Source organism: Geotrypetes seraphini, chromosome 1, assembly GCF_902459505.1.
Source record: "Geotrypetes seraphini chromosome 1, aGeoSer1.1, whole genome shotgun sequence".
NCBI lineage: Eukaryota > Metazoa > Chordata > Amphibia > Gymnophiona > Dermophiidae > Geotrypetes > Geotrypetes seraphini.
In genome coordinates, this window is record NC_047084.1 from 342,499,228 (window position 1) to 342,515,541 (window position 16,314).

Here is a 16,314-nt window from a genome sequence, read left to right on the forward strand (position 1 = left end):
TGGACACTTGGAATGCGCTACCGGAGGAAGTGATCAGGCAGAGTACGGTACAGGGATTCAAACAGGGATTGGACGGATTCCTGAGGGATAAAGGGATCGTGGGATACTGAGGGAGGAGCTGGGATGTAACACAAGTATAGAAAGCTAACCAGGTAATAAGTATAGAAACCCAACCAGGTCGTGCATGTGCAAGACCGGAGGGTTAGGACTTCGATGGGAAGATAGGACTTCAATGAGAAACCAAGGTGGCAAGGGAGACCCTTCTGGTGATTCAGACAGGTCGTGGCTTGTTTGGGCCGCCGCGGGAGCGGACTGCCGGGCAGGATGGACCTATGGTCTGACCCGGCGGAGGCACTGCTTATGTTCTTATGTTCTTAATCCCTTGCATGGAAAAACATTATTTAACAGAAAGGCAACACTTATCTCAAAACGGCTGTTTGCCATAACCAGCGCTGATATAAAGTCATACTTTACATCAGCGATGGTTGTGGCAAACAGCCGTTTTACGATAAGTGTTGCCTTTCTGTTAAATAATGTTTTTCCATGCAAGGGAATAATATTTAGACTTTTTGATTAAAGGTAGGGTAGTGGGGGAGGGGTGAGGTTGTTCTTATGAGGAGAAATACTAGGGGAAAATGCCAAAAGCAACTGTTTAGAGACAGACTTGTGCTTTTCTTCGACAGCCAATATACAATCAACTTAAAAATAATAATAAAAAAACCACACTGTGAAAAGAGTGTAGGTTCTTACCTTGCTAATATCTTTTCTAGTAGATAGGTGTGCCATTCTGGAGGACGGATAACATCCCCATGCTCACGAGCCGTGCAGAAGGAATCCGCTCCAGCTTTTGAATCTCTCCTCCTTCACTAGAGGGATCTGCTGCCCCCTTCAGTTTGTACCAAAGCAGGCGATAGTCCAATATAAAAACACATGTGAAGGAGGGGTACAGGGAAACTCCCCAAACTACAATTCTGTTTCACTAGAGGTTGGTTGTTTGGTCTGAGCTTTTCATATACACACATATTTACATATTTATTTATTTAAGGAGTTATATTTAGGTTATTAAATGTTTAAGGTGATTTGTTAGTTTGATTCCTTCCAGGAATGATAGAACTCTGATCAGCCAGTCAGGTATGAATAAACCTTCAAATCCGTCTTGCGTAGATGGACAGCTACCACCACCATCAGATTGGTAAACGTGTGAGGAGCTGTTACCATCCCAAAGGGAAGAGCCAAGAACCGGTAATGGTTTCTCAGGACATGAAATCTCAGAAACTTTCTGTGTTCTCAGAAAGATAGGAATGTGCAGGTAGGCCTTTGTCAAATCCATTCAGCTAGCACGGGGCAGGAGTGTAGGAAAATTGCTCCTTCCCTAGTTCACCGCTGAACCACCAGGGATTTGAAAGTTGCACCAGGAAGGAGTCAGCTGAGACAGGAGGCGGGAGGGATCCCTCCTATCCTGGATCACCGCTGGACCACCAGGTCTTACAGAAGGCCTGGTGGAGACCTGCAAGGCATTGGGAGAGGGAACAGTGTACAGAGCCTGGCAGGGCAGGGAGAGAGGGGGGCTAGGTGCAGAGCCTGGCAGGGAGGGAGGGGGGATGGGTGCAGAGCCTTGCAGGGCACTTGAATATTAAACCCTCCCTCCTCCTCCAGTTTATATTTGCACAAACCTTTTTTCCTCCTTTCTTGAGGGAAAAAGATTACCTGGAGTGAATGGTTTATTTTTGGATTGGTTTATATTCGAGAATATACCGTATTTTTATAAGCAGTCAAGAATCTGCAAGTGGGAATAGGTCACAGTCAGCAAACAGATGGATTCAGTATGAAGTAGCAGAAGGAATCTTAACTTCCGCTACTTCTGGAAAGTCTTGGAATTCATTTAAGCAAGTCTTGGGGAATCTGCTTCAGTGAGGTTCCTTGAAATGTTGCATAAATAGTTCCAGAGCTGTGCTCTCTAATAACCTAAAATTAATGAAAATCTGTTTATATTCATTTTGACCACTGCAAAAATCTAGGACACTGTGGGTGAAAAATCAGTTTAAGCTAACAATGAGAGACCTAGGTAAATAATAGCGGCAGGACTTGATTACTGGAGGAAAAATATTAATTTACTTAGGGAAGGCAATACAGGCGATCAGTGCCTTATTAAAATTACCAAGTTAAAGTTATCTGGAGACATCAGGCATATATTTAACCATCTCAGAACCACCACTGCTTTGTGTGAATCTGGGAAGCTAATGCAATGTTGGGTACAAGTGGCAGGCAGGGAATCCTTAATGTGAGGATTAGATCTAGAAATGCTCCTGCATCTAGGTTGCTATAATATTTCTGCACACCGCCAACTTAAGTCCTCAATCAAAAGCCAGTACACTAATCCAAAGTACCACTTGCCTTTTCACAGATATAGTGCATTGGCTCTATTTTCCTCGTGATCTCACCAGGCCCTGCAGCTAGGACTGTAGGGGAAAATAAACATGGAGTACTGAGATATGCTGAATAGTTTTAGATATGAAGTGCACTTAGCAAGCTCTTCAAGTTATTTTTATCGCATGACAGCACAGTCATCTTAATCCATATAATAAACAGGGGACCTTATACAGGAAAGAACAGGAATCCTGATCTAAAAAGCAAGTGACTCATACTAAACAGCTCTCCCCATTCCTCTCTTGCACCCAGTCTCCCTGCCCGACTGCTGACCTCAAAGTGCAGAGCAGTACAGAACAGAGGTTTCGTGCTGCCTTATCAGATCACTCGCTCCTTATGCAGGAACGTTGTAAGTTATTTCCCTGTAAACAAAATAGTCAGATGCCACAGTGGAAATCTCTTACCCCCTTAAGAACACAGAACCACAATTCCCACACAAGATCCAAAAAAGAAAGAAAGAAAAGAAACCAGTGCACTGATACTACTGTCTGCACACTAAAGTTCTTTTAAACTGTCACGTGGAAAAAGGAAAGCTACCTTCACGTTTCTGTTTTTCCTTCTCCTGTGCTGCCTGCAATTCAAAATTTTCTTTGTTTTTTGCTTCAATTTCTTCCAGCTTTCTTCTTTGTTCTTCTTTTTTCTTGCGCCTTTTCTCCTTTCTCTTCTCTCTCTTGGCAGCCAATGCTAGCCTTCGGCTCTCTTCCCTTAGCTACAAAGCACAAAAGGTTGAGTTTTATTTTTGTCTTTAAAGTTGCCATACCAGCAGTAATCTCAGCAACGAGAAAACAGTTTGATCCCATTAATATGATTATATCAATAATATTGTGCCGCAACACAACCCACATCAATCTTCCATACATTTTAATAGATTTTTTTGTGCAGCAATCCCCCAAAGTCACAGAAAATTCCAACCACCGCATGTATCATGTACCAAAGACCCCACCAATAGGAGATGGCTTAGGCTCCTTTGGGTTGGGCAGGGGAGGGCCGAGCCCGCCTCATTTGGACAGAGGCAGGCCTACCGGTGCAAGGACCCGTCCGGCTGGCCAACTTGCTCGTTGAGCCCAGGGGAGTTCCGGGGGGGGGGGCGCATTTCATTGGGGGGTTCCGGGGACGGGAGGGTTCATTGGGGGGTCCGGCAGGAGGGATTAGGCACCCTCCTGCTAGAAATCTTCAGAAAAGGGTGGCGGTCACTGGGCAGGAGGGATTGGGCTCCCTCATGCTTTGATTGTACATGAGGAGGGGGGACGGTCATTGGGCAAGAAGGGCTGGGCTCCCTCCTGCCACGATCATATGTGAGTGGAGGTACTGGCAGCTGCGGCCGCTATACTTATCGTGGCAGGAAGGTCCCTTACCGTGATAAGTATAGCAGCCACGTCTACAGTAACCCAGTTCTGTAACTGGTATCTATAACATGGACGTCGGTTACAGAATCGGGTTTATTTTGGGTGGGCCTAGGCCTGATTCTGTACAAGGCGCCCTTCCTGGGCATCCTATACAGAATCCAGGCCTCTGTGTCTGCCATGGGTTTTTTTTTGTCTCATACGTTGCATGCTTGTGTGAATGTGAAACAGTTTGAGGTTCCAGTGTGGGAGCAGATTACTAGTGTGTTAGTAATTCAGTCTGATTTACATTATACTGTAGTTATTTGGAGGTCAGTTGGGTTTTGGTTTAGCTCATCAGTTAATAAGTAAAGAGAGGGCTAGAATGTTTGATACTGTATATTTATGACAATAGAAATATGGACCACATTGTCTCAGTGGAAGGATAACACTGCTCTGTCCATGAACGCTTGCTGGAATATTGTGTGTTTCACTGGAAATTATGAGAAGGCTGATAAAATTAAAAGGCAGAACTTCTCAACATTTAAAAAAGCTTGGGCCCCTTTAGATTTGTATTGTCAAACTTATAAAGGTGTGATATTGAATGAAATCTCAGCTTATTTGCAATATGGGATAATATGGGTTGTTAAGGATTGTATTGTTTATATATATATATATATATATTTTTTTTTTTTATTTTTTTTTTAATTTATTTTGGACTTACTATATAAAAAAAATTGTAGCTCTTTTCTTACATCCTTCATTATTGTTAGATTGTAAAATGCTATGCTCTATTTCTATAGAGTTAATAGTGGTACCTTTTCCAGATCCAGCTCCTCTAAAAGGATGCTTGCATTCTTGTTTGCTTCTGCGGCCTGCCGATCTTTGGCTTGTACTATGGATTCCATACATAAATGGCACTTCTTCAGCATCTCCTATAAGGGGTCAGTCAAACCGTTGGTCTCAAATGAAAGTGAACTTCCCTTTATTTTGCAGCAATAGCATTTGGTTGCAAAATTAAAAGGGAGATTTTAAACTTTTTCTGCAGGTGAAAATAGTGTTATATTCACATAAATAGGCTTTTTATAAAAATTGACCTCCTGACATGCAGGTAAAGTTCTCATGCACACAGCTGATATGCACAAAGTTTATCTAAACTGATAAGAGGGGTTTCCAGGAGAGGATTTTAGAAGAGTTAGCATTAACACGTATATTTTTTTTTTTTTCAAATATACATACATACAGTCATGTGAAAAAATTAGGACACCCAATGAAATATTCAGCTTTCTTAAGAAATGTTCATTTATCGATGTCAAATTTTTTTTTATTTATCTCTGGAAAAGAAAGTGATGTAATTGTAGGTAAACAACAAAGGTTTTCCTCAATTTATTCATGAAACAAAAGATCCACAAAAATGTGTATTCTAATTGAGGAATAAATTAGGACCCCCCTCCCCCCCACACACATATCCTCCCTCTTAAAGTTGCTCAAATCACACACAGGTGCACATGATTAGAACATTGTGACTCAGCATTTTGAAGGAGATTTGTCCTACTTAATCCTCAGACATTTAGGGCTCCTTTTACAAAGGTGCGCTAAACCGCAGGACGTGCTAGCTGCTACCGCCTCCTCTTGAGCAGGCGGTAGTTTTTGGCCAGCACGAGGGTTAGCGCGTGATGAAAAGTTGCGCTCGTTAACCCCGCTAGCATGGCTTAGTAAAAGGAGCCCTTAGTTTGGTATGCTTATGACTGCTACAGTGAGAGTGAATACCATGGTAAGATCAAAAGAGCTGCCTGAGGCCTTCAGAAAGAAGATTGTAGCAGCTTATAAGTCTGGTAAGGGATTTTAAAAGATCTCGAAAGAATTTGACATTCCACGGTCTGGAAAATAGTGTACAAGTGGAGGACTTTCCATACTGTCAACATGGCCAGATATGGCCGTCCAAGCAAGTTGACTCCCAGAGCAGATGCTAAAAAAAGGTCTCCAAAAACCCTAAAATGTCATCGTGGGACCTACGGCAGGCTCTTGCTACTGTCGATGTGAAAGTGCATGCCTCTACAATCAGAAAGAGACTGCACAAATTTAACTTGCATGGGAGGTGTGCAAGGAGGAAACCTTTGCTCTCTAAGAGAAACTATCAAGGCCAAACTGAAGTTTGCCAGAGAGAACGTAGACCAGGGGTGCCCAAAAGGTCTGTGATAATTCGCATTGCCTTTGCATTCTACCTGCTTCCCGACGCGGTAAATAGAAGCGCTGGGCCAACCAACTTCCCCCCCCCCCTCCTCGACATCAATTCTGACGTAGGAGAGGAAGTTCCGGGCCAGCAATCGCTGCCTGGCTGAAGAAAGGGGGGACAGAGAGACAGAAAGAAAGAAGGGGAGTCAGAAAGAAAGAAAGGGGGCATGGAGAGAGAAAGAAAAAGTTGAGGGGAAGGAATGAGGTCTGGAGGAGAGGAAGCATTCAGGAGGCTGAAAGAAGGGAAGAAATATTGAATGCACAGTCAAAAGAAGAAAGTGTTAGTAGAGACTCATGAAATCACCAGACAACAAAGGTAGGAAAAATGATTTTATTTTCAATTTAGTGATCAAAATGTGCCCGTTTTGAGAATTTATATCTGCTGTCTATATTTTGCACTATGACCTCCTTTCACTAAACCGCAATAGTGATTTTTAGCGCATGAACATCGAGAGCAGCGCAGGGCATTCAGCGCAGCTCCCTGCACTAAAAACCGCTATCACGATTTAGTAAAAAGGGAGAGCGTATATTTGTCTATTTTTGTATAGTTGTTACTGAGGTAATATTGCATAAAGTCACCATTTATATTCTTTGGAAAAAACCCCAGAATATAAATGGTAATTAACATTTTCTCTGCGTTTTTAAAAATTTTGTTGTTGGTAGATCATTTTGACTTGGTCATTTTAAAATTAGCTCGCAAGCCCAAAAAGTGTGGGCACCCTTGACGTAGAAAATAGTGTTCTATGGACAGATGAGTCTAAAATTGAAATATTTGGACACCTGTGATGCAGGTTTGGGGATGCTTTGCTGCAGCAGGTCCTGCAGCAGGTCCTGGCCAGCTCATCATAGAATCTATCATGAATTCTACCGTGTATCAGAGGGTGCTTCAGGAACATGTGAGATCATCTGTAAGAAAATTAAAGCTGAAGTGGGACTGGACCCTGCAACACGACAATGACCCAAACTAAGAAATGGAGAGTCTTGGAGTGGCTGAGTCAAAGCCCTGATCTTAATCCCATTGAGATGCTGTGGGGTGATTTGAAACGGACTGTACATGCAAGAAACTCCTCAAACATCTCACAGCTCAAAGAATTCTGTATTGAGGAGTGGGCCAAACTTTCCTCAGACCGATGTCAGACTGGTAGATGGCTACAAGAAGCATCTCACTGCAGTTATATCAGCCAAAGGGGGTAGAACTAGCTATTAGGGTGTAGGGTGTCCTAATTTATTCCTCAGTTAGAATACACATTTTTGTGGATATCTTTTGTTTCATGAGTAAATCAAGGAAAATATTTGTTGTTTACCTGCGATTGCATCACTTTCTTTTCAACAGATAAATAAAAAAAGATTTGACATCGATATGTGAACATTTCTTAAGAAAGAACTGAATATTTCATGGGGTGTCCCAATTTTTTCACATGACTGTATTAACTGAGAAGTTTGTGCATGCCCTAGAACACATGTAACTATATTGCAATACATTTTCTGCTGTACTTTTCAAAATGGAAGTATGTGCACTTAATTATTCACCAGTGATGCCACAAGGAAAAGTACTGTATACACTTGAATATAAACCGAGGTATCCTTTTTTTCCCTCCAAAAAGGGGGAAAAGGTTGACTCCAATCCAATCCTTAGTCTTATATACTGGGTCATTTCCACTAGGGACTCGATCCGGTTCACAAAATTAATTAAAAAGACAAAGGAGAACAATGATTGGACAAAAAATTTATCTGCTACAGTCTCTTATCAGTTAAAAATTTCTGGAAAAGATACATCTTCAAAGTTTTCTTAAAATATGTCAAAGAAGGAAGAAGTCTAATTTCTGAAGGGAGATCATTCCAGATTTTTACCAAGGCAAATGCTATAGAGTGAAAAGGCCTACCTAAGGTTTTAATACTTCTAATGGAAGGGAATACAGTACTAATTTAAATTTATGTATTCCTCTCCAGAAGAAAGGGGTTGTTGGGAACTGAAAGAAAACATCCCATGTAACATTTTAAATACAACACTGGCACACTTAAATTGAACCCCCCAATAAACTGGAAGCCAATGCAGTGGAGTAACATGATCATGTCTGCTCTTACCAAATATTAATTTGGCAGCCGTGTTCTGAATAAGCTGCAAGCTCTTTAAATTGCACTTACTTAGCCTGATATAAAGAGAGTTTACATAATCCAGATGAGCTAATATAATGGCAAAATGTTGCTAATGGAAGAAATGACTGACCCTCCTCAACATCTGAAGGCTAAAAAAGCATTTTTTTCGATATATTGTTAATTTGATTAGATAAAAAAGTAGAATCCAAAACAAATCCTAGGATTCTGGATGAAAATTCAATTTTCAAGATATCACCAGAATTTAATTGTAGGGAAGAGGGTAAATTGTGTAATATTATAAAAGTTTTGTTTTGGTGGTATTTCGTTTCATACATACGGAAGAAGCCCAATTGAGGTTAGAAATTTGGGTTATCAAGGTGAGCCAATCTATAAATATATTAAGCCTGTTTACCCTCCCTCCCCATCAGCTATCACATAAGACACTAAACATAATACAAATAGCTGATGCATATATCACAAGGCCCCTACATAGGAAAACACAACTACAAACAACCACAAACTTAAATAAATGTAGACAAAAATCAGACTTAAACCTCAAGAAGCCATATGCAGTTTAACACCAGAGAAAGAGAAACAGCACTCTACACTTTGGAATATAAAAAGAAAGCAGTGCAAATTTACAGTATAATTGCATTTTCTGTTAATGAAATTAAAAATAAAATTCTTTTTTCTGCCTTTGTTGTCTGGCCATTTTATTCCAGTTTCTGCTTTCTTCTGTCTTTTCTTAATTTTCTTTCCAGGGTCTGCAGTAGAGAATGACATGGTGCCAAATTTGTCCCCATCCCTGCTTCATTCCTGTAAGCTCTACCTTAACCGCACAAGCCTTGAACACTTATGATTTTAAAGTGTTTGAGGCTTGTGCAGATGAGGACAGAGCTTGAAGGAATGGGGAAAAATTTGTCTCCGTGTCATTCTCTAGTCTGCAGTCTAGCTGCCTCTTCTCTCCTTCCTGTCTTCACTTTTTTTTTTCAATTCCTCTCCAACATCCTTCTCTGACTTTAACCTTTTCCTTTCAGTTTTCCTCCATTTATTTTTCTGCATTTCTATCTGCTTCTATTTCTCCAGTTTTTTTGCACTTTCCTCTCTCCCCCCTTCCAGCATCTTCTCTTTCTCTCTCTTTTCCCCTTTGTCTCTCTTCTAACCAGTATCTCCTTTCTTGCCCCCTCCATCCAGCATATCCTCTCCCCTTTTTCCTCCATTTCATCTATCTCTCTCCATCTACCTCCAAGTTCTCTCCCCATCATCTTTTACCCTTTGCTTCTTCCAACAGAGTCGCGGGTCAGTGGCAGGCCCGACATGCGACGCAGGCAGCTGATTCCTCCCGGCAGCGGCCGTGGCAGTCCTCCCTGCTGTTTGCCGGTGCATCCGGATTGTGAGCAGCCCTGCCTTCGGTCCCATCCCGGTACTGCTAAACCAGCTGGCAATAACGAAGCTAGATGCTGCAGAGGCCTTCCTTCTTGCCAAATCGCTATAGCCTCTGTCGGTGTCTATCCCACCCCTCAAAATCAGGAAGTAACTTCACAGGGGAGCAGGATCGAGACCTGCAGAGCCTATAGCGAGAAGGCCTTCAAGGTGTCTGGCTTCATTATTGCCAACTGGTTTAGCGGGACCGGGATAGGACCAAAGGCAGGGCTGCTCACAAACCTGATGCGCCACTGACTCCTCCCTCCCCCATCCTCCCGGCAAACAGCATGGATGACTGAGAGTCAGCTACCTTCCTTGCATGTTGGATCTGACCCTGATCTGCGACTCCATTCCCCATAGCCCGGTAGAGTTAAATTTGGATATTTTTTAAACTATGGTAGTAGACTCAAATATAAACTGAGACCGCCATTTTGGCCCAAAAATCTTGGTTTATATTTGAGTACCGTATTTTCGCGGATATAACGCGCGCGTTATACGTGATTTTACGTACCGCGCATACCCCTCGCGCGTTATATGCCTGAGCGCGGTATACAAAAGTTTTTAAACATAGTTCCCACCCCGCCCGACGCCCGATTCACCCCCCCAGCAGGACCGCTCGCACCCCCACCCCGAACGACCGCTCGCACGCGCTCCCACCCGCACCCGCATCCACGATCGGAGCAAGAGGGAGCCCAAGCCCTCTTGCCCGGCCGACTCCCCGACGTCCGATACATCCCCCCCCCCCGGCAGGACCACTCGCACCCTCACCCCGAAGGACCGCCGACTCCCCAACAATATCGGGCCAGGAGGGAGCCCAAACCCTCCTGGCCACGGCGACCCCCTAACCCCACCCCGCACTACATTACGGGCAGGAGGGATCCCAGGCCCTCCTGCCCTCGACGCAAACCCCCTCCCCCCAACGACCGCCCCCCCCCAAGAACCTCCGCCCGTCCCCCAGCCGACCCGCGACCCCCCTGGCCGACCCCCACGACACCCCCACCCGCCTTCCCCGTACTTTGTGTAGTTGGGCCAGAAGGGAGCCCAAACCCTCCTGGCCACGGCGACCCCCTAACCCCACCCCGCACTACATTACGGGCAGGAGGGATCCCAGGCCCTCCTGCCCTCGACGCAAACCCCCCTCCCTCCAACGACCGCCCCCCCCCCAAGAACCTCCGACCGACCCGCGACCCCCCTGGCCGACCCCCTCACCCCCCTTCCCCGTTCCTTTGGAAGTTGGCCGGACAGACGGGAGCCAAACCCGCCTGTCCGGCAGGCAGCCAACGAAGGAATGAGGCCGGATTGGCCCATCCGTCCTAAAGCTCCGCCTACTGGTGGGGCCTAAGGCGCGTGGGCCAATCAGAATAGGCCCTGGAGCCTTAGGTCCCACCTGGGGGCGCGGCCTGAGGCACATGGGCCAAACCCGACCATGTGTCTCAGGCCGCGCCCCCAGGTGGGACCTAAGGCTCCAGGGCCTATTCTGATTGGCCCACGCGCCTTAGGCCCCACCAGTAGGCGGAGCTTTAGGACGGATGGGCCAATCCGGCCTCATTCCTTCGTTGGCTGCCTGCCGGACAGGCGGGTTTGGCTCCCGTCTGTCCGGCCAACTTCCAAAGGTACGGGGAAGGGGGGTGGGGGGGTCGGCCAGGGGGGTCGCGGGTCGGTCGGAGGTTCTTGGGGGGGGCGGTCGTTGGAGGGAGGGGGGTTTGCGTCGAGGGCAGGAGGGCCTGGGATCCCTCCTGCCCGTAATGTAGTGCGGGGTGGGGTTAGGGGGTCGCCGTGGCCAGGAGGGTTTGGGCTCCCTTCTGGCCCAACTACACAAAGTACGGGGAAGGCGGGTGGGGGTGTCGTGGGGGTCGGCCAGGGGGGTCGCGGGTCGGCTGGGGGGCGGGCGGGGGTTCTTGGGGGGGGGCGGTCGTTGGGGGGAGGGGGTTTGCGTCGAGGGCAGGAGGGCCTGGGATCCCTCCTGCCCGTAATGTAGTGCGGGGTGGGGTTAGGGGGTCGCCGTGGCCAGGAGGATTTGGGCTCCCTCCTGGCCCGATATTGTCGGGGAGTCGGCGGTCCTTCGGGGTGGGGGTGCGAGTGGTCCTGCCGAGGGGGGAGAAGAATCGGACGTCGAGGGGGGCATCAGGCTTTCAGGATGGGGACAGGACTTCAAGGGGGGACAGGCAGACCTTCAAGGGGGGACAGGCAGACCTTCAAGGGGGGACAGGACTTCAAGGGGGACAGGCACGGAGAGGCGGGGCAGTGCACCGAAAGTCAGGGCGGGTGAACGGTGAGTCGGGGCAACCAGAGGAGAGTCGGGGCAGTGCACCGAAAGTCAGGGTGAGTCGGGGCAACCAGATGAGAGTCGGGGAGGGCGAAAGGAGAGTCGGGGTGGCCAGAGGAGAGTCGGGCAGCATGCGCGTTATATGCCTGAGCGCGGTATAGAAAAGTTTTTGTACATATCATCGTGATTTCTGCGCGCTATACCCCTGTGCGCGTTTTACAATGGTGCGCGTTATATCCGCGAAAATACGGTATATACAGTATGTGTGCAGTATATTTAGGCATACATGAAGTTATAAGATTATCACCAAGTGTAAAATTAATTTCTAAAATCCAAGCAATAGCAGCTAGAACGGGATTAACTCTTTGATGGGTCTTAGGCAAATAAGCGCATTGGACACCTCATTGTAACACAAATACATTGTAAGATTGCCACAGACAGAGTCTCACATGATCAGAAGTGCTGCTCACCGACTCCTCCTGAGTATTGAAGGACAATGCATAGAAGACCGGGAGAACAAAGAGACCTCTGTGAGTAGCTGTGGTTCTAGTTCTTTCTAGCGGCAGCTGACTGACCACTGCAAAAACCTCAACACTGGACCCTCTGCATGTGCCTAGTTTGCTTATACTTATTCTGATAATAGCTAATAAAAAACCCCCAATTTATATCATTAATAATTCTTTTGCATGAACAGAGCATTATTTTTTTTAAGGCTAAGAAATGAAGAGACTGATAGCTTAACGAAGACAAGCTTACCTTGTCAGTTATGGTTGCTATATATCTCATACATTCCGAATCTGACGGAAACTGGTTCACTTCTTTCACTAGGTAACGGACCACTTTTACATGACCCTGAAAAGTGAATTCAAAATACTGAGCACACATCACACTTTCACTATTAATTGATCTTACGGAAGGAGAGAGTTGAGCACAATGTACCTTCGCAGGGCAGACTAAACACTCCATTCAATGGTTATCATAAAGGCATAAACATGGCAGGGAGCTTCTGGCTCCAACATAATGTTTATGTTTATTCAGTGCTTGATATACTGCTGTTCCCGTGCTAAGTCCACTCCATCACGGCAAACAACAAATCCGTAAGATACAAAGACAATGGAAATAAAACCAAACACAGAATAACTAGATGCAGTTTCTGCTTGAGCCTTCAACCCATCACACTATGACAGCTCACTGTTACTGTCCCATCATCATTTAGCTTATTAAATGCATGCCAATGAACCATACTTCTTATTCTGATTTTAGAAAATCACTAAAGACACGCCTGTTTGACATGTTTACATCTTAGTTGTGGTACTGTTTAACTTCTTGCCTTTTAACTTTTTAACTGATGCATTTCTTGACCGTTTTAATGTACTCTATATATATTGATTGTATGTGTTTTTTACTCTGTTGTGAACCGCTTTGAACTTTTGGTATAGCGGTATACAAAACATAAATTATTATTATTATAATACATGGATTTGCGTAGTAGCCTTTTAACTATAGGGACTAGTTTCAAATTTGGGATACACCACCAGCAGATGTGGGTCGTTTCATTCTTGACCCTTGTAGACATTTGGAACTGTTGGTGATCTTTGCTCTATGAGAATTAGGAGAGGATGTGACATACAGGTGCACTTCTCTGAAATGGTCTTACTTGTGAAGAACATGTCACAGCTTATATGCATATGTGTATCTTGCCCAATCCTACTGAGTACAAGTCAGTTCAGTACTTTTGTAAACAAATGTTCTGCAGGGGTCGTTGCTTGGACCGCTGCTATTCACTGTATTTATAAATGATCTAGAAACGGGGACGAAGAGTGAAGTAATAAAATTTGCAGATGACACCGAGCTATTTAATGGGGCTAGGACTAAAGAGGACTGCGAAGATTTACAAAGGGACCTGAACAAACTAGGGGAGTGGGCGACGAGATGGCAGATGAAGTTCAATGTAGAGAAATGTAAAGTCTTACACGTAGGAAACAGAAATCCAAGGTACAGCTACACAATGGGAGGGCTGTTATTGAGTGAGAGTACCCAAGAAAGGGACTTGGGGGTAATAGTGGACAGACAATGAAGCCGTCGGCACAATGCGCAGCGGCTGCTAAGAAAGCAAATAGAATGCTAGGAATAATCAAGAAAGGTATTACAAGCAGAACGAAAGAAGTTATCCTGCCATTCTATCGGGCGATGGTGCGCCCGCATCTGGAGTACTGCGTCCAATATTGGTCGCCGTACCTAAAGAAGGATATGGTGATATCCGAAGGGGTTCAGAAGAGAGTGACACGTTTGATAAAAGGTATGGAAAACCTTTCATACGCTGAAAGATTAGAGAGACTGGGGCTTTTTCGCTGGAGAAGCGGAGACTTAGAGGGGATATGATAGAGACTTACAAGATCACGAAGGGCATCGAGAAAGTGGAGAGGCACAGATTCTTCAAACTTTCGACAACTACAAGAACGAGAGGGCATTCGGAAAAATTAAAAGGGAACAGATTCAGAACCAATGCTAGGAAGTTCTTCTTCACCCACGGGTGGTGGACACCTGGAATACACTTCTAGAGGGTACGGTATTGGAGTTCAAGAAGGGATTGGACAATTTTCTGAAGGAAAAGGGGATAGAAGGGTGTAGATAGAGGGCTACTATACAGGTCCTGGACCTGGTGGGCTGCCGCCTGAGTGGACTGCTGGGCATGATGGACCTCAGGTCAGACCCAGCAGAGGCACGGCTTATGTTCTTATATAATTTAACTAAAGAAAAAAATTAGCAAGATACTTAACTGCATCTTACTCAGGTCAACTTACAGAAAAGAGTGTAAAAATCATTTAAATTCTTGATATACCACTTTTTGAAAAACAAATTCATGTAATCCCTTTACAATACAAAACCAGCTAAAAACAAAGTACTTAAGAGGGGGTCTGAGGTGTGAGAACAGAAGATAGATAGCAGATAATCCAGCAGGAGAACTCTTTATATTTCAATACCTGCAAAGAATCAAACACTAAATAAAGCATATAATATAGTCCTAAGGTTCTCGATACTAGTCCAATATATTTCTAGTAGCTTAATAAGGTTTAATTAATTAATCATCTCAATAATAATATGCAGACAGTAGTCCAGCAGCAAAAGAGGTGCTATGCAGTCTTTTGCACTGTGTCACATGTATGATTTTCTCTCAGTTGGCAAGAAGTTATATATGTGTACTCGCTACAAAGAGCTCCTAGTTCTAAGAGAACTAGTACATTCCCTTGAGGGTAGAGTAGCAGACTTGGAGGAGCTGAGGGAGACAAAGTACATAGAGGAGACCTACAGGGATGCTGTAGAGAGGTCCCATCTCCAGTCTGGTAACCCCTATGCTGCCTTGGAGGAGAGAGGTCTCCTAGAAGAAGAGTATCACCCTGGTGAAAAAGGAAATAATCTTGTAGATAGGACCTGCCCACCATGGGATGCAATATCTTCTTGCACCGAGGATGTCTCTCCAGGGGCTTCTGCCCAGGAGGGAAGGGTTAGGACAGCTGTTATAGTTGGTGATTTGATCATTAGGTATGTAGATAGCTGGGTGGCTGGTGGGAGTGAGGATTGCCTGGTCACTTGGCAGACCTCTCATGTCACTTAGATAGGATTTTAGATAGTGCTGGGTAGGAGCCAGTTGTCTTAGTATATGCAGGTACCAATGACATAGGAAAATGTGGGATGGAGGTTCTGGAAGCCAAATTTAGGCTCTTAGGCAGAGAGCTGAAATCCAGATCCTGCAGGGTAGCATTTTCAGAAATGCTCCCAGTTCCAAGGGCAGGGCCCAAGAGGCAGGCAGAGCTCCAAAGTCTCGATGCATGGTTGAGACAATGGTGCAGGGATGAGGGATTCAGATTTGTTAGGAATTGAGCAACCGTCTGAGAAACGGGGAGCTTGTTCTGAAAGGATCAACTCCACCTTAACCAGGATGGAACCAGGCTGCTGGTGCTGTTTAAAAAGGAGATAGAGCAGCTTTTATATCGTGATGAAGGGGAAAGCGGACAGTTGCCCAGGAGTGGATGGCTCAGTGTGAGGGATTCTTGAAGGATACTATTGAAACAGGATATTTAGTGAGTCCCAGTAGAGAGATTTCAATAAAAGTGAAAGAAAGCCAGGAGGGTTTAAGAGGAAAGCAGAGTAAAAAAACTCTAATTTTCCCTGTTTTATCAGCAGCCTGTAGTTACAAGGAAAAAACACAATTTGAAGTGTCTGTATACAAATGCTAGAAGCCTAAAAAATAAAACAGGAGAGAGTTAGAGTATATACCACTGAATGATGAGGTAGATATAACAGGCATCTCAGAGACCTAGTGGAAGGAGGACAATCTATGGGACCTGGGTACAAATTATATCGCAAGGATAGAGTAGATCAAATTGGAAGAGGGGTTGCGCTATATGTTAAAGAGGGAATTAAATCAAATAAAATAAACATTATGCATGACATAGATAGCAGTGTGGAATCCATACGGATAGAAAATCCATGTGTGAAGGGAACGAATATAAAGATAGGGTTATACTACCGTCCCCCAGG

The 16,314-nt window shown here is 44.9% G+C and overlaps 1 protein-coding gene across 1 annotated transcript in view; it reads right to left on the reverse strand.

Annotated features, from left to right (window-relative positions):
- The window catches only part of ANKRD17 (ankyrin repeat domain 17), a 291,925-nt gene that overhangs the window by 52,156 nt on the left and 223,455 nt on the right, over nucleotides 1-16,314 (reverse strand). Inside the window, 3 exon segments of the mRNA XM_033961546.1 lie at nucleotides 2,965-3,136; nucleotides 4,568-4,684; nucleotides 12,529-12,624. Of these exon segments, the coding sequence (XP_033817437.1) occupies nucleotides 2,965-3,136; nucleotides 4,568-4,684; nucleotides 12,529-12,624 (385 nt within the window).